Source organism: Rattus rattus, chromosome 4 (genome assembly GCF_011064425.1).
Source record: "Rattus rattus isolate New Zealand chromosome 4, Rrattus_CSIRO_v1, whole genome shotgun sequence".
NCBI lineage: Eukaryota > Metazoa > Chordata > Mammalia > Rodentia > Muridae > Rattus > Rattus rattus.
In genome coordinates this window covers 129,529,816-129,555,534 of record NC_046157.1, presented here as the reverse complement: position 1 = coordinate 129,555,534, position 25,719 = coordinate 129,529,816, and the positions used below count along the sequence as shown (strand labels likewise).

Genomic DNA, 25,719 nt, shown 5'->3' with positions numbered 1-25,719 from the left:
ACCTGTTAGAATGGCTAATGTCAAAAACAAGGGACAGCTCATGCTGGAGAGGATGTGGAGCAAAGAGAATTGCTGGTGGGAGTGCAAACAATACAGTTTCTCAGAAGTTGTGAATTGATCTATCTCAAGAGCTAGCTATACCACTTTTGGGGATATACTCAAAGGACACTTGCTCAACCATGTTCATTGTGGCTTTATTTCTAACAGCCAGAAACTGGAAACAACCTGGATGTCCCTCAACAGAAGAATGAATACAGAAAATGTGGCACATTAACACAGTGGAGTACTACTTAGCTGTTTAAAAACAATGACGTTGGGTTGGGGATTTGGCTCAGTGGTAGAGCGCTTGCCTAGGAAGCGCAAGGTCCCGGGTTCGGTCCCCAGCTCCGGAAAAAAAAAAACAAAAAACAAAAAAAAACAATGACGTTATGAAATTTGCAGGCAAGTGGATGAAACTAGAGAAAACGATTAACCTGAGTGTGATAACCCCAAACCAGAAAGACAAGTATGGTATATATTCACTTAAATTAGCAGTTAATAAAATGACAGCCAAGTTACAATTCATAGACCCAGAGAAGTTAGTTAGGTAAAGAGGAAGGATCTAAGGGGGAACATGTGGATCTCCCTTAAAAGAGGAAAGAGTAGGTTTTATGGCAGACTGGGGGTAGATAATGATGAGAAGGGGGATCATTGGTGGTGAGATGGGTAGAGGGAGAGAGTTTGGGGAGAGATGGATGGAATTGGTGGGTCTTTGAGGGGTGGTGTGGAAACCTAGTGCAATATAAACTTCCTAGAATCTGTGAAGGTGATCCTAATGAGTACTCCTAATAAAGGGGAATATGGAGTCTCAACAGGCCATCTCTTGTAGCCAGGCAAGGCTTCCAATGATGAGACTGAGGTTACATTCAATTGAATTGTTGGCAAAGGGGGGTCCCATGGAAAGCCCCAAACGACACAGGCTTCTACTAAGACAAAGAGTTACTCTTTGTAAACTGACAACAAGGATCCCATTGCTGAGGACAGCACCCACACTACTCACTGAACACAGAGAAGTCAAGCTGGTGCCTATATGGAGCGTTCACAAGAAGGAATCCATATCTGACACTGCTTGGGTAACCAAGAACCAAAGACCTAGGGGAAAACCAAATACTACCAGCCTAAATAATGAAAAAAGTATTTGACTCCGAGGTATCATTCTTCAGCAAATCATGGACTCGTACAGCCCAATCTGGCCTCAAATTTTCAGTGATCTTCCTGTCTAAGCCATGTGAGTGCTAAAGCACGCAAGACTTAAATGAATGGAAAGGCCAACGTGTAGAGAATGCTATGCTACAGGGAAGGGTGCTAACGTATTGAAGCAGACCTTTTGTTTTATTTTTATTTTAAGATATATACATTTATATATGTATGTATGGGGTGTGTGTGTGTGTGTGTGTGTGTGTGTGTGTGTGTTTACACACGCATGTGAGGTAGTCTTCTAGGCCAGAGCCACTGGATCCCCACTAGAACGAGAGTTATAGTTGCAATCCAACTGATGTGCAGGGAACTTAACTCTGATCCCCTACAAGAGCTTTTTGTGCCTTTAATAACTATCTTATCTCTCCAGTCACACAGGCAAATTCTTAGGTTGTTTGGCATCCATTTGTTCCAATATAAGCCATGTCTTAGTTACTTTTCTATGATAAGACACCATGACCAGGCAACTTACAGAAAACAGTTTATTTAGGGCTTATAATTTCAAAGTGTAGGCATACTTTTTGTCCACTTTATTGGGTTCTCCACCCTAATCCCTTCCAATCCCCCAACACTAGGTAGGAGAGAAAGATGGTTGAGTCCAATCTTCATTGCCAGGGTATCTCCAACCAGCAACCAGAAACAACAGCCCAGCTACAGCAACAGCTGGGACAGCAGCAGGGGGACAGCTGCAGCCTCTCTCAGAGCTCTGGCATTTTACCTGCTCAGGAGGCCCTAAAAATGTAAACTATCTTTGGCGGGCAGGATCACGCCCCTGCCAAAGCACGAGACAAGTCATAGCTGCTGTGGACAGTCTGAAGCAGCCCCATGTCCCACACCTGGGATCAAACAAGAACATATTCACTTAACGGGGTTTTTAAAGATTTATTCATTTATTATATATAAGTACACTGCAGCTGTCTTCAGACACACCAGAAGAGGGCATCTGATATCATTACAGATGGTTGTAAGCCACCATGTGGTTGCTGGGATTTGAACTCAGGACCTCAGGAAGAGCAGTCAGTGCTTTTTTTTTTTTTTTTTTTTTTTTTTTGTTCTTTTTTTTTCGGAGCTGGGGACCGAACCCAGGGCCTTGCGCTTCCCTAGGCAAGCGCTCTACCACTGAGCTAAATCCCCAACCCCAGCAGTCAGTGCTCTTAACCACTGAGCCATCTCTCCAGCCCCAACCAGGTTTTTAAAGAAACCAAAATTCTCACTACGTCAGCGGGTTAGCGTTTGTTTCAGTCTGTGTTCTACTGCTGTGAAGCGACACCACAACCATGGCAACTCTTATAACACATTCACTTGGGGCTGGTTTAGTTTTAGAGGTTGAGTCCATTATCCTCATGGTGGGGAGCATGGCAGCACATGGGCTGACATGATAGCTGAGAACAGGCATCCAGATCCACAGGCAGGAGGAGGAGAACAAGCCACTGCCCAGCTTGGACTTCTGAAAACTCAATGTTCCCCACCCCCCAGCTACCCTCCTCCAGTGACACACTTCCTCCAAGAAGACCACACCTCCTGATCTTTTCAAATAGTGCCACTGTTAGCCTCTGAGCCTACTAGGGTCGTTTTCATTCAAACCATCCCAGAGCCCCTGACCATCCTGGCAGAGAGTATAGTGGGAATGCAGCCAAGAGAGTGGTGCATGGTGAGCAGTGCCTTAGGGAACTGTGATTGAGGCTACAGAAAGAAAGGCAGAGGACCTTTTACCTGAAGTGTATTTTGTTCCCTGGATTGTTCTTGAACATGATTTCATGCCTTCTGTAACAGATATTTGCATTCAATTTATAAGACATGTTTCTTCTTGCTGGATGTTGGAACATAACTATTGAGCCCAATCTGGTGAAAGGCTATGTTGAATGCTGTCCTCAGTGTGCCCTGGATCTGGCCTTTTGCTTTGGTTTCGTGCTTTACCAGATATAATGTATAGAATGTGCCAGGCAATTGTATTTAAATTTTTGATCTGTCCTGAGATAGTTCTGGGAATGGGCTGCTCTGCTAATCTTTAGTATGTGCTTACTGGAGTTTATTTACATGTTTTTCTACTCTAACAACCTTCCTTGGATCATTGCTTTCTCTGTTACAATCATGTATAAAAGCACACTGAAACTGAAGTAAGTTGTCTGTAGTTGACCATAGTCTGATACATTCTTTAAGGTCTTCAAGTCCCAGGTCTTACAGACAGATCTGCATAGGCGGTCAAAGGTCAACAAGTAGGACAGCATGTTGCAGCAATATTTCCTTCCTTCCTTCCTTCTCTCTCTCTCTCTTTCTCTCTCTCTCTCTCTCTTCCTTCTTGTTTTTCAAGACTTTTTTTTTTGTTTTTTGTTTTTTGTTTTTTTTCCTTTTTTTTTTTTCGGAGCTGGGGACCGAACCCATGACCTTGCGCTTGCTAGGCAAGCGCTCTACCACTGAGCTAAATCCCCAACCCCAAGACATTGTTTTTCAACACAGGGTTTCCTTGTGTAGCCTTGGCTGTCCTGGAACTCACTCTGTAGCTGAGGCTTGCCTCAAACTCAGAGATCTGTCTGCTCTGCCTGCCAAGTATTAAAGGTTGGAGCCACCATGTTTAGCCTGAGAGCTCACAACCACAAGGCAGAGAAATAACTTGGAATGGCATGGGCTTTGAAACCTCGAAGCCCTCCCCCAGATGACAGTCCTCCTCCAACAAGGCCTCCTAACCTTTCCCAAACAGTTTTGCCAACTGTGGACCAAGTATTAAATATATTAGCCTATGAGGGCCATTCTCATTTAAACCCACAACCAGGAAATCCATATCTATAGCTAAGTATAGATTTCTACTAGCCTAAATCAATGATAACTTGGAAGAAGTGTATGAGTCCTATACAACTTAAAAATATATTAAAGGACATCTGGTCTGAATACTACCAAGATGCCTGGAACTCACAGAGGTTCAGTTGGCCCTGCACCCTGAGTGCTGAGGTTAAAGGTGTGTACCACCAACCATTTCCTTTCATCTCATTCTAAAACTTTTTTTTTCAGATTTATTTTTATTTTATGTGCATGGATGGTTTGTCTACACATGTATGTTTTACACCACATGATAACCTGGCGCTCTCAGAAGCCAGAATAAGTGTTGGGTCCCCTAGAACTGGAGTTATAGATGTCTGTGACCCACCATGTCAGTACTGGTAACCAAACCTGAGAGCAACAAGTACCTGAGACCAACCCCTGATAAGGATTTTTCTTACTCTAAATGGAGGTACCATGGGCTGAAGAGATCACTCAACAATTAAGACCACTCACTATGCTTCCAGCGGGTGTGGGTTTGGTCCCTGGCACCCACATCAGGTAGCTCAAATTTGCCTGAAACTCCTGTTCCAGGGGATCTGATGCTCTCTGTTCTCCTTGGACACCTTTGTGCAACTGGTGCACAGAAACAAACACAAATTAATAAATGAGGTGCTGGCAAAAAGGTTTAGTGGGAGAAGGTGCTTGCTACCAAGCCTGACCTGAGTTTGATCTCTGAAACTCAATGGTAGGAGAGAACCCACATAAGCAAATTGTCCTCTGACCTCCATAAATGCACCATAAAACATGCATGCACAGATATACATCCAATTTAAAAGATAGTAAATGAATATTTAATGGAGATATCAAAAGAAGTTGGTTCCATTTCTCTGTCACTAGAGATTGTTATCTAGTACTGCAATAACCATCTTGGCTTGAAGGTATTACATTAACTTTTTCCTGGGGGAGAGGTAAACAAATGTCTTTCCCACAGAAACAGCATCAAAAACAGGCCAAAGAAACACTTCTACCTAAGTGTAGTTTGGTGAAGCAATGTATTTGGTTGGGGTTACCTCCAGGTACAGGTCTGAGAGGTAACCTGGGCAGATGGTTATGCCATCACAGAATAGAGGCTCCCTCAGTTGCTAACCAGGTAAATGTTTTTGGAGAGGGGCAGGACCTCACGTGTCCTCATCCTCTACAAGAAAATGTTCGTAGGCTCAGTCTTGTGAAAGGGTTGTGCTGGTAATTATAGCTGCTCTGACTGCAGTGGCCACGCATGTTGCATGGCTGACAGAGTTCCACGCTCCAGGCTCAAGAGCAATGTAACCCCGCTGTAAACTGTCCACGAAGCAGCTGAGGCAGAAAACATCATTGCAGACTGAGCAAAGGTGAAGCAGGGGAAACATGGCAATGTGCATGCACAGTTGAACCAATACCTAAATGTTTTTATGCATCTTCAACAAGTATTTTCTCTTCATGGATGTTGTCATAGACATAAATTTGCATTTACAGAATATGTAACTTTGACCAAGTTGGCCATGGGGATGAGCATTGTCTAGTATTTATGCCCTTCTGTTGTCATTCTCCACACTCAATAGGGACCAATAGGGTAGTGTGGAAGAAACTGTGTCTTGGATTTGTTTTTATCAACACAAGGTCTTCACTGGTAGCCCGGGTTGACCTTGAACACCCACCGAGCAACCGAGTCTCACCCTCCCAAACCAGATGGCAGGCCTCGTGTTCCATGCTCGATCTGTAATGCTGCTCTCTTAGATCTCTTCCCCTTTGTTAAAAAGCTGACAAGCAACCTCAAGGGGTATATGTGTAGTAAAAACTAAAGCAGGCATGCGGATGCACTCCTTTGATCCCAGCATTCAGGAGGCAGAGGCACTTAGATCTCTGAGTTCAAGGACAGCATGGTCCACATAGCAAATTCTAGGACAGCCAAGACTAAGAGAGACCCTCACCTCCCATCCCACCCCTGGCCCAAAAAGAAAAAGACAGAGGCTTTCTACCAAATACAACATCCTATCATTAAGAATACACCTTTTTTTTTTTTTCCTCTGCTGTCTAATATAGGGAAGTAGATTCAAGGCTAGACTGGTCTACCTAGTGAGTTCCAGGCCAACCCATAATAAGACCATGTCTCGAAAAAAGAATTTTTAAAAGTATTATCTTCCAATTCATGTGAAACCCCTCTAAGAATGGCTTGGAGTGGAAACAAGGTTTCTTTGGAAAGTCGGTTGTGTTAGATGGTGTTTTGTTAAGGCAAACACATACAGGAACGTTTCGTAGAAGCAGACACAGGTGAAAAGACTAAGGCAGACTTGTGAAGGAATCTTATGTGAGAGGGACAAGTACTCTTTACATTGAGGTTGGTCTTTTCACAGTGTCCCAAATTTCATGGATGTTTTATGTCAGAAAATTTAGCATTATTTTTGACCGATGTATCAATTTCTTCCATCATATCTTCTGCACTTGAGATTCTCTCTTGTGTTCTATGGTGATACTTGTGTCTGTAGTTCCTGTTCTCTTCTCTAAGTTTCCCTGAATCTCCAGAATTCAGTCTGTGTTTTCTTTATTGCTTCTATTTCCATTTTTAGTTCTACAACAGTTTTATGTCCTTCACCTGTTTGATTGTATTTCCTGTATTTCTTTATATATAATTTGCAGTCTAGGATTAGAGGCCTGAGCCACTACTGTGTCTGCCTTTTTAAAATAGATCTTATTTTATGTATGAGTGTTTTGCCTACATGCATATGTGTGTACCCTGCGCACGCCTGGTTCCTGTGGAGGTCAGAAAGGTTTGGCTCCCCTGTAACTAGAGCTGTGTATGAGCATCCATGTGCTGGGAACAGAACGCATCCTCAGTAAGAGCAGCTGATATTCGTTACTGGTGGACCATCTCCCCAGCTCCCGAAGTCATCTTTATTTTATGTTATTAATTTAAGTTGAACCTGGAGCCTTCCACATACTAAGCATACACTACCACTGGGCTACATCCTCAGTTCTCTTTGTGACCTTCCTGCTTCAACCTCCCAAGTGCCTGGGATTATAGATCTGTGCCACCAGGCCTAGGTTAAAACCATTTTGGACTTTTACGTGTATGAGTGTTTTGCCTTCATGTATGTTTATCCACTGCGTATGTGAATGTGTGTACTGTGTTTGAGGCGGCCAAAATATCAGATCCCCTTAAACTGAGTTAAGAATGGTTATGAGCTAAAATATGAATGATCCACAGAGGATCTGTGTTGTGTTTTATTAAAAAAAAAAAAAAAGCCAAGGATATGTTTGATAGAGGCACACACGGTATAGTGAGGGGAAGGTGCCTCTGCGAGCCCATGCTGAGGCACCCCTTCCCCCTGAGGCACCAGCCATACGATGGGTTTAGTATAGAATAGGGTTTATTCAGGACATGAGAAAGGGAGTTGGGAAGAGAGTAGAGACAGAGAGAGGGAGAGGAAGGGGGAGGGGGGAAGGTGGCCAGGAAAATGTGGAGGGGAGAGAGGGAGAAAGGGATGGGGGGGGCAGAGGAAAGTAAGAGAGAGCAGAGGGCGAACAGACCCTTTTATAGTAAGCCAGGAATACCTGGCTATTGCCAGGTAACTGTAAGGCAGAGCCTAGAAGGAATGCTAATGAACTGAGTCTAGGTCCTCTGCAAAATTAGCAAGTACTCTTAACTATTAAACCACCTCTCCAATCCTAAAACTACTTTTAAACACATCCCAATCACTGTTTTATGTCTCATAAAAAAATGAGAGGAACACGGACACGATATTATAAAACCACCATTAAAAAGGGCCTGGTGTGTAGTGAAAGCTTTTAATTCCACCCCTTGGGAGGCACAGCATGTGGATCTCACGTCCCATAAATGAGAGGTCTGCATGGTGTGCACCCAGGGCTACATGATAAAGACTGTCTAAAACAAAACACAGAAAACCTAAAAACATACCATAATAAGCTATATTAGGTGCCATATTGAAAAGAGAAATGGTATTACTGCTGTTAGCATTCAAAGCCCCACCCCAGTTACCTGGCAACAGCCAGGTGTGCCTGACACTATAAAAGGGGCTGCTTGCCCCCTCCTCACTCTCTTGCTCTTACCCTCTTCCTCCTTTGTCTCTTCTCTCCCCATTCCTTTCCCCCCTCTCCACATGCTCATGGCTGACCTCTACTCTTCTACTCTCTCTCTACCTTTCTCTGCCCCTACTACCCTCTTAACTCCCCTCCCCATGCCCTGAATAAACTCTATTCTACACTATACATTTGTGTGGCTGGTCCCTTAGGGGGAAGGGAAGCCTCAACATGGGCCAGTGGTACGCACCCCCTTCCCCATACCTCATCACACCTCCACAGAACATATCCCTCCTCTCTTTATCTTTTTATAAACACATTGTATAGGATTCTGCTGTGACTTGTCTCTTCTGATCACATCCTCCCTCTCAGAAAGTAGTACCTACTGATGCACAAAGTTTGACCTGAACATGACAGCTTAAAGCATAGAGACTCAGTGGTAAAATCCCTACCAAGCTGCACAATCAGAGTTCAATCCCCAGAACCCAGTTGGTAGGAGAATCAACTCTCTGAAGTTGTCCTCTGACCTCCACAGTGCAGGAGAAAAATATAAAAACATAGCAATAGTCAAACACTCTAGCACATTCCTGTAATCTCAGTCACTCAGAGAATGAGGCAGGGTGATAAGTCGAAGGCCAAACAGCATTTTTGCAAGAGAATTTGAAAATAAGAGTCTAGAGCCAGGAACAGTGGTGCAAGCATGCAATTCCAGCACTTAGGAGGCAGAGGGAGAAGGGTGAGGCGTTCAGGACCAGCCTGAGTGATATGAGACCCAGACTCAATTGTGCAGGGTTAGGGTTACAGTTCAGTGAGCTGAGACCCAGCCCAGGGCTTGATCCTGACTACAGAAGAGGAAGCTCAGTTAGCTGCACATGGCTGTAATCTCAGCACTTCAGGGTGGAGGTGGTAAAATCAGAAGTCCAGAGCAGGTTTACAAGTGAGGTTTGGGGTCATTTGGGGGTTACATGAGACTTGTCTTAAAAACAAAACTGCATCTGTGTTTGCACTTCAGTGGCAGAGTGATTGCCCATTATATGTTAGGAAGAAAAAGAAAGGCCAAGATTTAGCCAGGTGTTGTAAATCGTAAATCATACCTGTAATGCCAGCATGTTGGAGGCAGAGGCAGAAGAGCTGCTGAATTTGAACAAATCTGGGCTAGAGTTCTTAAAAAACTGTTCCAAAACACAACCGGAGCTGGAGAATGCTTGCCTTGTAAGCACAAGGACCTGCACTTAAACCCCAAGCACCCACATAAAAAAGCTGGGCATAACATACACATCTGTAATCCAAACCTAGTACTATGCGGGCAGATAGGATTGCTGGGGTTAGCTAGCCATCAGTCTAGCTCCAGGTTCATCAATCTAGCTCCTTGCATAATCACAATACCCAATTTTCCTCTTCTGGCCCAAACCTGTACATACACAAAAGCCAGAGACAAACTGAAAAAGCTTACCACAAAGAAAAACCCAAATTAGATGGTTTCCTTAATGTGATGACTACTGACTACAGAAATCAGGAATCCAGCCTGGATCAATGCTTCCCTACTTCCCAATGCTATCATGGACCAGGGTAAGGTTCTAAAGCTTGAATTCCGTTCCCAGAATTACTTGGGATACTTAAAGTATCAAGGCCCCAAGCAAGCACACCTACTAAAACCTTTGGGCCTCCTGTGATACTTGACTAGTATAATTCTTTATTTTTTTTTTAAGATTTATTTATTTATTATATAGAAGTACACTGTAGCTATCTTCAGACACACCAGAAGAGAGCATCAGATCTCATTACAGATGGTTGAGCCACCATGTGGTTGCTGGGAATTGAACTCAGGACCTCTGGGAGAGCAGTCAGTGTTCTTAACCACTGAGCCATCTCTCCAGCTTAGTATAATTCTTAAAGGAATAATTTTATGAGATTATATTGGTAATATAAGATATATAAGAATATATAAGAATGAACTTTGAAAGGAGGAATTCAGGTTAAGCCAGGTGTGTATTAACACCTATAATCCAAGCACTCAAGGAGGCTGAGGCCTCTATTTGGTCTACATAGTGAACCACTGTCTCAAAGAACACTGCATTGAGAATGTGGGCTAGTGTTTCAGATCAGCTGCTTTTGCCCAACAGGAAAATAAAGAGAACAAAGTCTGACTGGTAAAACAAAGGAAGTTATGGAGTTGGGGATTTAGCTCAGTGGTAGAGCGCTTGCCTAGCAAGCGCAAGGTCCTGGGTTTGATGCCCATCTCCAAAAAAAAAAGAAAAGAAAAAAACAAAACAAAAACAAAAAAAAACAAAAACAAAAAAAAACCCAAAGGAAGTTAGACATAATCACACACATCTTTAAACTAGAACTCAGAATACATAAACAGACCTTAAGTCCCACCTGGTCTAAACACTAGTTCCAGGCCAGCTAACAAGATTAATTTCCAGGTACACTGTTAGCTATGGCTGAGGCAGAGTATAAATGACCCATGTGGATTCCTAAGAAGTTCATATTTTATCTAAGTTTGGTAATTAGGCCTTGGCCTATCAAAAGCACTAAGCATGTTAATATCCACATACATTTTGAAGGTCACATAAGGAGTCATGATTTATGTCCTCTTATTCTGAAATTAACTGCATTCAATGGAACACTAGAAGTTTATCTTAGGGGCAGAATGCTTCTCTAGCATGCAAGAGGCCATACTAGATCCTGGGAACAACAAAACCATTTCTGGGAGTAGTGCTAACCACAAAAAAAAAACCCCAGTATTTTGTAATTACCTTGTACTGGATTTTAGATTTATTCATAAATGTTGCTTGTTAGTGTACCACATACACATAGGCAGGGCCTGAAGGCCCTGGAATGGGCTACCATCCAGCTTCTGTAAGCCAAATATGGGTCCTGGGTCCTCTGGTAGCAATTCTTCTGGCTTCTTTTCTTTCCCAAGACAGGGTTTTCCTGTGTAGCCCTGGCTTCCTAGACCTAGCTCTGTAGACCAGGCTAGCCTTGCACTCACAGGCTTCTCTGCCTCCCGAGTGCAGGAACTAAATAAAGGCATGTGCCATCTTTGCCCGGCCCCGTGCTAATTTAAATTTTGTGTATGATTTGGAAATTAAGACATGCTCAGGAAATAAAAAGTTAAGGACCCCCCATCTCTGTAACCAGAGGAATTGTACCACACATTCTTTTATTTGTTTACAATGCTGCTAACTTTACTTTCTGTTCAGGTTCCATTTTGCCAACTTTACACAAGCTTGGGTCACTCAGGAACTGTAATCTTCACGTGAAGTTGCAATTGAGAAAATGCCTTTATTAGATTGGCCCACAGGAGAGCTGATGGTACAGAATCTGAATGATGGATGTGGGAAGCATCTCTGGGTCATGCCACCCCTGGGCAGGTGGCAGTGGGCTGTGTAAGAAAGCAGGCTGAGAAGGGTGCAAGCTGTAACATCACAGTTCCATGGTCTTTGCTTTAGCCCCTGCCCATGGTTTCCTGTAAGTTTCCTTGAAGTTGAGATAAACTCTTTCTTCTCAGAGTAGCTCTTCGTCAGCAGTTATCACAGGAATAGAATATAAACTGAGACAGTACCTAAGTGTAAGTCCCCATTCATCTATGTAATAATGCCAAATTCATCCTGAAAGGTCATTTATCTAGAAAATCCATTATTTCTCATAACTCTTTAACTCTGTAGCTTACTTGAGGCAAAGCACCTTAAATTACCAGACTGTCCACTCATTTATATTATTTATTTGGAAATGTTTGTAACAGTACAGTGAAACTAAATTTCAGAGACAATGGCTGTCAGTTTAGGCATCATCCGTTTATTATAAAAGGGAGGCATGGAAATTATTTACATGATGAAATAGTTCAGAATATCAGTGGAATGGGCAGCTTCATGTGACACCATTTCAACAGTGATTTCAGTCGACATACTTTCCAAGAATGTCGCCATCTCTAAATAAGAAGTAATCCTGTGAATAAAGAAACCACTGGTTAAGATAGTAATAACAAATATAAACTGATTTTAAATCATTAGCTTTACTTACCTTGTCGTCTAGTACTACTTTGGTGCCTCCATATTCTGGGAGAAGAACTTTATCTCCAACTTTCACACTGACAGGCTGAATCTCTCCACCCTGATGAAAACAGACACTTGTTAGCAAAGATGTCTGTCTTGTTCACTAGATACACATTAAAGTTGTTTCAGTATGTACACCAGGAGCCTCCTGCCTCAGGTTTGTGTTAATTATAGGCATTAATCAATCACATTAAAACTGTAACTTTTAAGTCACTAAATTTGTAAAATGTGCTCAAACCAGTATGCTGGCAGGTACCTAATTAGTGGTTAAGCAATATAGACCTTACCTACATTAAATGTAGACCTTCATAATATAAGCATCGCTGTAGTTACTATATGACAGAGATGCCTTTCAGTGGGCAGCTAAGGTTGGCTAACTTTTTACTGTTAAATATTAACACACCCTGAAGACCAAGTGAAGTAAAGCAGCTTGTTACACTAGACAGCAAACGGTCATGTATGACTTCAACAAACAAAAATTTGGCATTACTTTTCTCCATTTAATATACATTTATTGACTTAATGTCCTTGTTGTCAAGACACAGACTTGGTCAGAGACTGAAGGAGAATGTCCACTCCCCCAATACTCTAGCGGTTTAGTTAAGTGAAGAACACCCAGAGTAGTTCACCTTTCTCAAGTAGGCCAACTAAAACTCGAAATGGTGTAGGATGATTTCAGTGTCTGGGCTAAGCCAACAGTCAGGCTCCTCCACCCGTCACCTCACCCTTGCTTTTGGGGAACGGGAGTGGGGTGATGGGGTCTATGTAAAAACTGACTGGCCATTAATTCTGGATCCCCCTCACTCAGCACTGTACCTGTGCTAGAATTAGTTTTGTGCCTTATTAAATACCTCCTTCAATTCTGAAAAGACCCCTGGGTTTATCTACTTGTATGATCTTCTGTCTATTTAAAATGTGAAAAGTAGGCTACAAAATAACTACAGAGGTATTTCATTTTGTGAGGTTTTGTTTTACTTTGAGATATGGTCTCGGGTTGGGGATTTAGCTCAGTGGTAGAGCACTTGCCTAGCAAGCACAAGGCCCTGGGTTCGGTCCCCAGCTCCGAAAAAAAAGAAAAAAAAAAAGAGATATGGTCTCGTCCTGTACCTCCTGTTGGCCTACAAGGCTCTATAATCCATGTGCCTTGGCCTCCAAAGAACCTGGGCCAGAGGCATGAGGCACTATCAAGGCAGGCACTTTTTAATCTGTAGTGTGGGGCACTGCTGAATTAGCTCAGTGGGTAAAGAGACTTGCTATCAAAGTATGGGACCCAAGTTGGGATTCCAACACTATAGTAAAAAGGATGTAACCCCCAACATGCTCAGGCCAGAAACCAGACTAGTTCAACACGACTTTACCCCAAAGGAGTAAGGTGGAGATGGCCCTGCAACACAGCATACAGACATGTGCACATACAGTCATACACTCAAATACCCTCTGCCTTTTTACAGTCCCTGTCATTCCTTAGAAATATAAAACAATTCTACAATCGTTTTCCTGAATGCGAGGTTCTTTGTGAATTGAAATCTAACTTGAAATTACTTCCAAAAAACCCTGCCTTTTTAATTAACAAACGAATTCCTCTCCTTCCACATCACATCTAAAATTCTGTACCACTCTAGGAGCTCCGATTTACCTTTCCTTTCCCGCCTGATCCCACAGCCACGACCGTTGCTTGCAATACTTTTCCTTGAGACTTTTCTGGAAGCATAATGCCACCTTTGGTCACAGTTTCAGCGGCACTCCTTTCAACCAGTACTCTGTCAAATAGCGGAAGAAACTTCCTAAAAGCTTGTCCAGCCTGTGGAGAGAAATGTGTTCAAACAGACAGTAATTAAGTTCGAAGTGTCAGGAGACGAAGTTAATAAATACCACTGCAAGCCTTAACTCCCAACAGGTCAAAGCCTTCCAAAATGACAAGAAAACTCAAGTGTACCTTTAGAATATACCCTTCAATGTTCCACTCCATATAGGCCAAGTTGATTTTCATTTCCTAGTCTGTTGTGAGTGTGTGGGGGGCGGGGGTCTTCATTGCTCATCAGCAATCGCAACCTTGGTCTTTTCCAAGGTCAAATATTTTTCCTTTAGATTTTTTTTTCAAACTCGAGTAACAGGGGAGTGGTGTCAATTTTTAAGCCCTGATCTTACTCTTTCTCCAACATAGGACTCATCCACCTAGGCCGTGCCAGGGCAGGTGGGCTTCTGAGTATGTACCCGGGCTCCCGCCCCCTGCTCCAGACGCCTGCCGCACACGTGCGTGCAGAAAAGCCGTGGTGGAGAAAGGGTCGGATAGGCCTCGCTTCTGTAGAGCAACGGGAGGTCGCTGGACACTGAGTGGACCCCTGTCCTGCTAGTCCCAAAGCGCACATGGGCTCGCCGTGGGCCGCAGGCCGAACTGGACCCGTAGGCCTGCCAGCCACGAGACACTCACCATGACTTACGCCGCTGCAGCTCCGGACTCTGCACTCGGACGGCTGCTGCAAGGAGACTCCCGTGGGCCGGCTCAGGACACGTGAAAAGACGGCGCAGCGCGCAGGCGCACTCAGCCCCTTAGCGTGAGAGAAGGCGGCCACGCCAGCGCGCGCGCCGATTGGTGGCCAGGGCTCCGCGCAGGCGGCCGATGCGGGCAGCCGGAGGCGGAAGAAAAGGGGAGCACTTTCTAGGCTTTTCCAGGTCGGCCGCTGAGGTGAAAGAACAAGCCCCTCCCGGAAATGACGCCACTTGACCTTTCACCCACGAAAAGCGCGGGGCCTTCCGGAAGGTTCTAGAACCGAGCGCGGCCCAGGAACCAGTGTACGGCGGCGGGAGAGTGCTGAGGCCACAGGGCTGAGGCCGCTCAGGTACGGAGGGCGGGGCCGCGCGCGTCGCATGCAGATTGCAGGGCCGGGGCGTGGGAGAAGTGGGGCGCGCGCGCGCGCACGCGGGGCCGCGGGGCGGGGCCGGGGAGGGAGGGGACTCGGGCTCATTGCGGTGCGCGCCCAGTGCTGGGTCCCTCACTCGCCGCAGACGGCCTGCCTCGCCTCGTGCTCTTCCGCCGCCGCCCCGCAGGTACGCGGCCTCGGCGTGCACGGCGGCCCGGTGCTCGTGGGCCTGCTTGCAGCGCGCACCGAGCACGGAGGGCTGGGGGATAAGTCTGTCAGCGACGCCGCAGGCTCGGCTCACTTGTTCAGGCCCAATAGGGCCATACTGCTTTCATCACGTGCGGCGGGCACCACGCGACCTAGGCTAAGCGCGGGAGCAAGGGCGGGCTAGGGTGGGAGCAACTTGGGCCCTGTGGTTCCATCTGCGCTTGGCGCACTGTAGGGCTCTATCGGAGGGTGGTCGCGGTCCTCTAGTCCGCTGTGGCCGCGGTGATCCGGCGCCTTCACTTTGACCTTGCTCCGGGCTCCTGGTCGAGAAGACACGTGGGGCTGCGCGGCTGCGCTGAGCTAGGGCCCTTTTCCCCCGGCCTTGCTTGCTGCTGTGCTACTGTAGCTCCGGGTGGATGCCTGGCGGGCGACACTCCTTAGAGGGTTTTGCACCGTCATTAGTACTTCTGTGATTCTCTAGGCACTTGCATTTAGAACCTGCCTGCTTACACCAACTTTTTTTTTTTCAGACACTTTTCGGAGTGGATCTGCTTCCAAGGCCATTTTGGCAGTGAAAGATTAACTCGAGAGGGCAGGAGTGGGTGGCCATGGGGAGGTGGTTTCGTGTGGTTTCGTGTGCTTTGTGCTAGTGCTGTAGGTCAGGCATGGGGGCAGCCTCCATGATCAGTTGGTTAACAGATTATGTCCTGAATCTGCAGCGCCGTTAGCAGAGAACAGCAGAACTCCAATCTAGCCACCATATTTTGAAGCACCGTTGGACAAGTTTGTAGTGATACTTTTTTTCTTTCCGCAGAAATGCTTCGACTACCCACAGTCCTTCGACAGATGAGACCAGTGTCTCGGGCACTGGCTCCTCATCTCACTCGGGCCTATGCCAAAGATGTGAAATTTGGTGCGGATGCTCGAGCCTTAATGCTTCAAGGTGTAGACCTTTTAGCCGATGCTGTAGCTGTTACAATGGGGCCAAAGGTACCAGTATACTTATGTCGTGTTAAAGAATAGTGTTCTGTAGCTGCAAGACAGCATTTTGTAATCAAGTTTTGTGAATATCTGATTTGCATGTGGTACAACTTAGTGGTTTGGGGGTGTTATTTAGGTTTGTTAGTTGGTCATTCTACGACGGTGTCCTTACTGCTGCTTCAGTCGATTTGGGAGGCATCTGTGCGTTGTGATGTAATAAGAGTAACAGCTCAAGGAAGATTTTCAAACCAGAGTCATGATTGTGTGCATGCTTGCATTAAATTTTGGATCCCATCCCAGTAGTTAGAGGGTATAAAGGGGAAAGTACAACTCCAGTCTAATAACTCAAGTACATAGCTGTAATGTGAGCGTTCACTCATTGTGCTGAAATTTCCAACATATAAGGCAAATGCACTAGTGTAGAATCATTACTTTAAAGGTGTCCGTATTTTTATATGCATTTTACTTTGCCTGCATTTATGTCTGCCAGGGTGCCAAGGTTCTGGGAGCTGACTTGGCCCTTTGGAAGAGGAGCCTGTACTGTTACCACCGAGCTGTCTTTACATACTTTACTTTATGAGCTTTGTTGTTTGGGTCTTTTGTTTGTTTTATTCAAGACGGAATTTCTCTGGTAGCCTAGGCTGTCCTGGAACTCAAAGAGATCATCTACCTGCTTCTGCAACACATTGTCAGACTCTTTTTACTTGCCCTTTGGGAAAAACTTTGTGGTCTCCCATTCATCTCTACATTGTACATACCTCATGGTTTCTGCAATTATCACATTGCAAAGATTTGTCTAGTTTTGGGTTTTTGAGTCTCACTAGTTTAGTCTGGCTTCTAACTCCCTTGTGGCAAGGCTATCCTCCTCACATCTCAAGTGTAGGAATTCAGTATTCTACTCACCCAGTGTGTTTTTATTATGACAAGGTCTCTAACTATAGCTGGCCAAGTCAGCCTTGAACTCGAGCACTGCTAAGATCAGAGGCTGGGATCACACATTTATGGGGCTGAATAGGGAGCTATAGTACTTTGAGGACATCATTGGATACAGTGAGGTCATTTTAAATTGATACTAGACTGATCTAAAGAACTGCATAATCCCAGCATTCAGGAGGCTCAGGCAGGTGGATCTGAAAGCCATGGCTACAAGAGAAATCCTGTCTTGAAAAACAAAACAACAAAAAGCCCTGCATCTTTAAGTACTGTTTACATAGCTCAAGACAGAATAGAAGCTTGATTCAAATCCAAAAGTTGCCAATACCGTCATTGCCATATTTGGAGTTTTTATTGAGTGAACCAGAAGAGCACATTATTATCTTACTGGCTGATATTTAGTGAATGAATTTTAAAGCAAAACATGTTTTTGATAAGCAGGGCAGTAGTCAGTGATTCTTGCCTCTGGTCCCAGCCTTCAGGAGGCAGAGGCAAGGAGATCTTTGTGCTTTGTGAGTTTGAGGACAGCCATGGCTGCACAGAAGAACCCTGTCTCAGAAAACAAACCCAGTTCATAGCCAAACTCAAGTACAAACGATGTGAAGAATGTCCTGGGATCTGTGCTTTCTTGTTTATAGGTGGCATCTGTTAGTTCCAGGGAATTCCTGTTGTGCCTCAGTCAAAGTTAGACTCCAAGGCACATGAGCAGTGTTCATTTTGTCTATAGACCTAAGATGGTTGATTAACTTGGCTTTGAGGTTCGTGTTGCAGGATTGTTAACAATGACAACTTCAAGGATTATCTTTAAGGGTTGATATTTTTTCTGTCACTATAGGGAAGAACAGTGATTATTGAACAGAGTTGGGGAAGTCCCAAAGTAACAAAAGATGGGGTCACTGTTGCAAAGTCAATTGATTTAAAGGATAAATACAAAAATATCGGAGCTAAGCTTGTTCAGGATGTTGCCAATAACACAAATGAAGAGGCTGGCGATGGCACCACCACTGCCACTGTTCTGGCACGATCTATTGCCAAGGAGGGCTTTGAGAAGATCAGCAAAGGGGCCAATCCAGTGGAAATCCGGAGAGGTAAGAGTTTGTCCTTGATCCTATCCTGTAAAGAATTCTACATCTTCATCTTTGTCCTTTTTGTTGTGTATGTTCTTGGTAGAGTTGCCCTTTCCTTACTTATGTGGATTTCCAAGATTGAACTGAGGCCTTCAGGCTTTGTGGGTCCAGTACTTTTACTCCCTAGACCATCTTCCACACCTTGTTTTTTAACTTATTTAATGGAAGTGAAAATACAGGGTTTTCTTTGTAGACCTGGCTAGTTAGCTTCAAACAGATCTGACTGCTTCTCCTTTCTGAGTGCTGGGGTTAAAGGTGGGCACTACCACCCGTGGCCCAAGGCCCTGTAGTATTACTTAACCTTTGATTCATCCCTGCAGCCCTAAGTAGTGAGAATTCTGAAACTATCTTTTCTTGTTTTGATTAGGTCTCCTTTTTATCCTTCCCTGACATGGTTCCCTATATAATCCATGCAGGTCTCAAATTTTTAGCCATTCTGTCTCAGTCTCTTGGGTCCTGGGGATTACATGTGTGAGCCACCATGCAACATCTAGGTCAAGCTTTTCAAAATGTTGGTTTTCAATCTAAATGATTGGTTGAGTGCATACTGTGTTTGGTGCGGTTGGGAGAGTGCTGGCATGAGAGGTTGCATGTGATTATTAGAAGGAATCTGTAATTCTTAGCTTGGGGACCATGATAAGCATTGTAGTAACATACATTCTTGAACTAGGTGTGATGTTGGCTGTTGATGCTGTAATTGCTGAACTTAAGAAACAATCTAAACCTGTGACAACCCCTGAAGAAATTGCTCAGGTAAGGATTTTATTTCGTGTTGAAAAGAATTAATTTGGATCTTTTGGTTTTCCAAGACAGGATTTGGGTTTATCTTTGTAGCCATGACTATCCTGGAATTAAACGTATAGATCAGGCTGGCCTTGAACTCAAATTCCTTTGCCTCCAGAGTGCTTGCCCCATCACTGTTAGATCTTACTCTTTTTTAGTTTTACGGTGCTATAAATAAGATTTGTGTTATTTGTGAAGATATTCTTAGGTGATATCAATGTACCCTGTACTATATGGGTTCAAACCTAGTCCTTGAAGCATAGTAGACAAGTGTATTTTATATGTATGTGCCTGGGTGTGTGTGGGTGCACCATATGCATGCATGAACCCATAAGAGGAAGTTAAGAGACAGTTGCCAGCCACTCTGGTGCTGGGTGCTGGCCCGAGCAGTAAGTCATCTTAACCACTGAGGCATCTCTCCACCTCTTTAGTTTTAGTTTATTCTTAATGAGTCAGATAGGAGGAATGAGGGTGTGGCTCCATTTAAAACTAACAACTGGCCCTCTTGCTCTCTTCCTTGCTCTGTCCTCTTGCTCCTTTCCCCTTCTCTCCAGTCCCCTCCCCACTCCCCACGTGCTCATGGTCGGCCTCTACCTTTCTTCTGCCTTTCTCTGTCTTTACTACCCATCCCCATGCCCTAAATAATCTATTCTATTTTTTAAAAAAACCAAAAACTATTAACTGTAAAATAATCAGTTTAGAGTGTCAAAGGGGAAGAAAGTTGAAAATATTAATCTTACCATTTGATTTTGAAGTAACTTGGTTGTTTCAGGTTGCTACAATTTCTGCAAACGGAGACAAAGACATTGGGAACATCATTTCTGATGCAATGAAGAAGGTTGGAAGAAAGGGCGTCATCACAGTGAAGGCAAGTATGGGATTTGATATGTTTTGATAATATCTTCAATGGGGCGTCTGTAACCTATTTTCCAAATAAAAACTTGAATCTCTTGTTTGTGTCAGTACAATTCATTCCTTTTTCTTAACATCTGTATTGAGTATATGCTCACTATTAGTCTGAATATTTGCCCCCTACAATGAGTTCATCTAACTTAAATAATTAGCTCTCTGCTAGCTGTAAATAGGATGGAGCCTCTAATCCTGGCTGTCTGGGAACTCTAGGCTTCAACCTTAGAGGGATGGCATCCCTCTGTCATCTCTTCTTTCTGAGGATTAAAGGCATGGGTTCCTGAGCTCAACTTTAGTTAGTGGCTTGAGTTTTTGTGGGAGTGCAGTTAGAGGTATGCTGCAGCATTTCCATGTTGAGTCCCTTATGCCTGTGTCATCTCTTGCTAATTTGGTATGTAATTTCAAATGTTGGCTTATGTTTTTGAGACAGGGTCTCACTGTGTAGTCATGTTTTTGAGACAGGGTCTCACTGTGTAGATAGTCCAAATTAGGCTTGTGTTTCTATCTATGAGTGTTTGTTTGCACATTTATGTGCACCTTGGAGTCCAGAAGAAACAGCAGAATCCTAGGAACTGAGTTGAGAACCATCATGTAGGTGCACATAACCCAATTCTATTCAAGAAAAGCAAATGGGGCTGGAAAGCTGGGTGACTCAGTGATTAAGAACGCTGGTTGCTCTTCCAGAGATCGTGAGTTCAATCTCTAGCAACCACATGGTGGCTCACAGCAATGTAAAACGGGATATAGTGCCCTGGTCTGGCACACAGGTGTATATGCTGATAAGAGTATGTAAAATATATAAAATAAGTATATCTTTAGAAAAAAAAGAGAATAACAAATGTTCTTAACCCCTGAGCCATCTTTAGGTTTAGCTGACCAAGTTTTGTTTCTTTAATTTGATAGGATGGAAAAACCCTGAATGATGAGCTAGAAATTATTGAAGGCATGAAGTTTGATAGAGGATATATTTCCCCATATTTTATTAACACATCAAAAGGTAAGAGCCAGTCCACAAGTGAAGTCGTCATAATGTGCTCTAAGCTGCTAACTTACTGTCAGCTATGGGTATGGCTGGTGCAATAAGTAAAAACTGTGATGTTTAAACATTAATGGTTTGGTAAATGAAGAAGAACATGAGTTACTGGTCTCTTTGTGGAAGTAAATTGTTTTACTGCTCACTGTATTTATATAGGTCAAAAATGTGAATTCCAAGATGCCTATGTTTTGTTGAGTGAAAAGAAAATTTCTAGTGTTCAGTCCATTGTACCTGCTCTTGAAATTGCCAATGCTCACCGGAAGCCCTTGGTCATAATTGCTGAAGATGTTGATGGAGAAGCTCTTAGCACATTGGTTTTGAACAGGTAATAGACAAATGGATTGGGTTTATATATTTTTAGGTAGGAGGTAATTTCTTTTGCTTGTGTGTCTTAGAGCTGTAGTATATATGATGTAGTGCTCTGTGCATTATGAGTCTATCTCTAGCTGGTCTCAAATGCACATAATTCTCGAACCTCTGCCTCCCACAGCTTCCCAGAGAAAACTATACATATGTCTTTTTTTTTTTTTTAAGATTTATTTATTATATATAATTACACAAGGGAGCATCAGATCTTATTACAGATGGTTGTGAGCCACCACGTGATTGCTGGGATTTGAACTAAGGACCTCTGGAAGAGCAGTCAGTTTTCTCAACCAATGAGCCATCACCCCAGCTCTACATATGTCTTCTTTTTTTTTTTTTTTTCTTTTCTTTTCTTTTTTTCGGAGCTGGGGACCGAACCCAGGGCCTTGCGCTTGCTAGGCAAGTGCTCTACCACTGAGCTAAATCCCCAACCCCTCCTACATATGTCTTTTTAACACTGGTGTGCTTAGCACTAATGCCCAACTGTGTCTGCAATGTAAGAGCAGCTTTTCTTTAAGAAGGGGATCAGGTTGAAACAAATTTAGATGAGTAGAGGTCCCCATCTCTTCTTTTTTAAGACCAAAGTTGTAGGAAAAGAGTAGGATCTGTACAGTCATGTAGACCTAGAACTTACCAGGGACTAAACTAGATGCTTTCTCCCAATTCCCCCTTTGGTTTACATCTTATGCAGTTAAATGTTCTTTACAGGCTAAAAGTTGGTCTTCAGGTTGTAGCAGTCAAAGCTCCAGGGTTTGGGGACAACAGGAAGAACCAGCTTAAAGATATGGCTATCGCTACTGGTGGTGCGGTAAGTAAACCTTGTCATACTGCTTTGCTCAGTGTTGTTTGTGCTTCCAGATCGTAAATACAATGTATACTTCACAAATAGATGGGGCTGTTTCTTTCTATTGGATATTTGGAACACGGGTTGGATTAAGGTCTCACTTCTAACTTGCTGAGCCTGGCCTGAGAATGGACATGATTAAAAGTTCTCAAAATTTAAAACTAATTTGTGTAAGTGATTTTATTTAGACCATGTTCTGATATACCAGTGGAAAAATAGCATTTCTTTCTCTGGTTTTTTAAGCTTTATGTATATGGGTGTTTGTCTGCATGTTTTGTATGATGTATGCATACCAGAAGGCATTTATCCAGTTCCATAGCACTACAGTTATAGACAGTTGTAAGCTGCCATATGGATGCTGGGATTTGAACTCAGGACACCTGAAAGAGTAGAATAGCTCTCCAGTGCTTGTGACTGCTGAGACATCTCACTAGCCCTGAAAAGCTGTTTTTCCACACAAAATATCTGTGACAGATAATAATAAACCTAGTATAATGGAAGCCACTAATAGCACATTGCTTTTATAGGTATTTGGAGAAGAGGGTTTGAATCTAAATCTTGAAGATGTTCAAGCTCATGATTTAGGAAAAGTTGGAGAGGTCATTGTCACCAAAGATGATGCCATGCTTTTGAAAGGAAAAGGTGACAAAGCTCAAATTGAAAAACGTATTCAAGAAATCACTGAGCAGCTAGATGTCACAACTAGTGAATATGAAAAGGAAAAGCTAAACGAGCGACTTGCTAAACTCTCAGATGGAGTAGCTGTGTTGAAGGTAAGACTGACTTGCAGGTAAACATTGTAGGCTGAGTCTGGTGATAGTGGTTCTTTAGTATTTACCAATAGTAACTAAGTGACCTTTCCCCAAATCTTTAGTTTTTGTTGTTTGTTTGTTTTGGTTTTTGCATGTGCTATAACCAACTTTCCATGGGGCACATGTAGTAGTAAAGGGACAACTATCAGCAGTTGGTCATCTACCTTTGCAGTGATTTTTAGGAAGTAAGCAAGCCCTGTGACCCACTTGGATCATATCCTTAGGCCTTCTGAGTCATCAATAGGCATCTATCCCCTACTGGTATTATGCATGAGACTGAAACCATTCTTGTGCTGTGTCATGCAAACAGTATATCGCTGCCCAGTTTCCCAGCTTCCTTTTTTCTTTTTCTCTGTGTAGCCCTGACTGTCTTTGGAACTCACTCTGTTAACTCTGTAGACAGGATTTTTCAGTCCTAGAACTCACTTAGTAGACCAAGCTAGCTTTGAACTGAAAATCTCTGCCTTTGCCTCCCAAGTGCTGGGATTAAAGGGGTGCGCACTGCTGCTTGTCTAGCATCCTATTCTCACAGGGCAGTACAGTTTGTGTTGTAGGAAGTTTTGATAGTGGGATACATTATAACTTATTACTCCAGAATTGCTTCCTTTTTTGTTTTTGTTTTGAACTCTGCTGTCACCCAGGCAGGCCTCAGTTGGTATAACCCACCTGCCTTACCCTTTCAAGTGCTGGGGTTGTGACTATGACACTGTACCCAGCTCAGGTCTGCCATCTAGGTGGCTTCAAGTAGTCATTGAATGGGAAGGGTCATACTAACTGGAATTTTTTATTTAATCTTTAGGTTGGAGGGACAAGTGATGTTGAAGTGAATGAGAAGAAAGACAGAGTTACAGATGCTCTCAATGCTACAAGAGCAGCTGTTGAAGAAGGCATTGTTCTAGGAGGGGGCTGTGCTCTGCTTCGGTGCATCCCAGCCTTGGATTCATTAAAGCCTGCTAATGAAGATCAGAAGATAGGTAAAGATTCTTTCAAATGAGTTTGTGGCCAGAGAGGTAATTAGCAATGCACCACATTTTACAGGGGATTGTTTAACCTAAGGTAGGATTGGATGTCTTCTCACTTACTAAACTTTTATTTTTATAATTATTTTATGTGTGTGTGGGAGTGCATTTTGCTCTCATGTCTTGTGTGCTGTGTGTTTGCAGTATTCTGAGGGGCTGGAGAGATGGCTCAGTGGTTAAGAGCACTGACTGCTCTTCCAGAGGTCCTGACTTCAATTCCCAGCAACCACACGGTGGTTCACAGCCATCTGTGATGAGATCTGATGCCCTCTTGTGTGTGTTTGAAGATAGCTATAGTGTTATATATAATAAATAAGTAAATTTGAAAAAAAAGAAATGCAGTATTCTGAGGGCCAGATGGGGTCATCAGATAGCCTGGAACTGGAGTTACATTGGTGCTAAGGATTAAACCAGGTCCTCTGAAAAAGAAGCCATTAACCATTGAGCCATCTTTGGTTCCCCAAAAAGGGAAAACAAAAGTAAGTTTATGAAAATGTGTTTGCTTTGTAGGTATAGAAATTATTAAAAGAGCACTTAAAATCCCTGCAATGACGATTGCTAAGAATGCAGGTGTTGAAGGATCTTTGATAGTTGAAAAAATTCTGCAGAGTTCCTCAGATGTTGGCTATGATGCCATGCTTGGAGATTTTGTGAACATGGTGGAAAAGGGAATCATTGATCCAACAAAGGTAAATAAATCAGCATTTCGTAAACATTGAATGACTTGCTCTCTGGTGCATGGTTTTCTTTAATTTTTAATTGTTTTACTAAAATTTTTTCTAGGTTGTAAGAACTGCTTTACTGGATGCTGCTGGGGTGGCCTCCCTGCTAACTACAGCCGAAGCTGTAGTGACAGAAATTCCTAAAGAAGAGAAAGACCCTGGAATGGGTGCAATGGGTGGAATGGGAGGGGGTATGGGAGGTGGCATGTTCTAACTCCTAGAATAGTGCTTTGCCCTTATCAATGAACTGTGACAGGAAGCTCCAGGCAGGTTCCTCACCAATAACTTCAGAGAAGTCACCTGAAGAAAATGACTGAAGAGAAGGCTGGCTGATCACTGTAACCATCAGTTACTGGTTTCCTTTGACAATACATAATGGTTTACTGCTGTCATTGTCCATGCCTACAGATAATTTATTTTGTATTTTTGAATAAAGACATTTGTACATTCCTGATGCTGGGTGCAAGAGCCATATACCAGTGTCCTGCTTTCAACTTAAATCACTGAGGCATCTCTACTGTTCTGTTAGCATCAGGACTGTAGCGCTGTGTCACCACATGAGAAGTTCAGAAGCAGCCTTTCTGTGGAGGGTGAGAATGATTGTGTACAGAGTAGAGAAGTATCCAATTATGTGACAACCTTTGTGTAATAAAATTTTGTTTAAAGTTCCTGGTTGTGTTAGCCTTTCTGTTGTCTTGATGGGAGAAATGAAAGTCAATCAGAGGAGCATAGTTGGGTGTATAGAAACTTTACAGAAGGCAAAACACTGGTTAGCTTGACTAGTTTGTTGAGTACTGAGAACTGATCATAAAGGGGAATGTAATCTTTCCTCTGTAGAATCTGGGAGATGGCCTCTTGCTATGTTAGCAAGAGAATCTTAATTTGATTCCCAGTGCTGAAGATAGAAGATCCCTGGGGCTGAGAGCTGGCCAATTTAGTAAATTGATGAAAGACCCAGACTCCCCAAAATTGTCCTCTGGCTTTGGTGTGTACA

At 43.4% G+C, this 25,719-nt stretch overlaps 2 protein-coding genes across 4 annotated transcripts in view; one reads left to right on the top strand and one right to left on the bottom strand.

Moving 5' to 3' along the window:
* Positions 1 to 14,825, bottom strand: part of LOC116899391 (10 kDa heat shock protein, mitochondrial) — a 47,924-nt gene extending 33,099 nt beyond the window's left edge. Inside the window, exons 1-4 of one of the 2 annotated variants that reach the window (XM_032901115.1) lie at positions 14,557 to 14,825; positions 13,762 to 13,926; positions 12,094 to 12,183; positions 11,775 to 12,018 (exon numbers count right to left, since the gene is read on the bottom strand). In XM_032901115.1, the coding sequence (XP_032757006.1) occupies positions 11,968 to 12,018; positions 12,094 to 12,183; positions 13,762 to 13,926; positions 14,557 to 14,559 (309 nt within the window). In that variant the 5' untranslated portion in view covers positions 14,560 to 14,825 and the 3' untranslated portion in view covers positions 11,775 to 11,967. Of the gene's footprint in view, positions 1 to 11,774; positions 12,019 to 12,093; positions 12,184 to 13,761; positions 13,927 to 14,556 lie in introns of those variants that run through there. The other variant, XM_032901116.1, reaches the window with a different exon arrangement.
* Positions 14,826 to 14,855: 30 nt separating this feature from the next.
* Positions 14,856 to 25,394, top strand: Hspd1 (heat shock protein family D (Hsp60) member 1). Of its 2 annotated transcripts, none has more exons than XM_032901113.1 (12): positions 14,856 to 14,965; positions 16,008 to 16,183; positions 17,943 to 18,195; positions 18,905 to 18,987; positions 19,790 to 19,885; positions 20,830 to 20,923; positions 21,119 to 21,287; positions 22,037 to 22,136; positions 22,700 to 22,945; positions 23,784 to 23,958; positions 24,514 to 24,692; positions 24,787 to 25,394. In XM_032901113.1, the coding sequence occupies exons 2-12, from the start codon at positions 16,010 to 16,012 to the stop codon at positions 24,937 to 24,939; spliced, it is 1,722 nt and encodes a 573-aa protein (XP_032757004.1). In that variant the 5' UTR covers positions 14,856 to 14,965; positions 16,008 to 16,009; the 3' UTR covers positions 24,940 to 25,394. The 2 variants fall into 2 exon arrangements, with proteins under 2 accessions (XP_032757004.1, XP_032757003.1); XM_032901112.1 differs by lacking the exon at positions 14,856 to 14,965 and adding an exon at positions 15,066 to 15,173.
* The last annotated feature ends 325 nt before the right edge of the window (positions 25,395 to 25,719 follow it).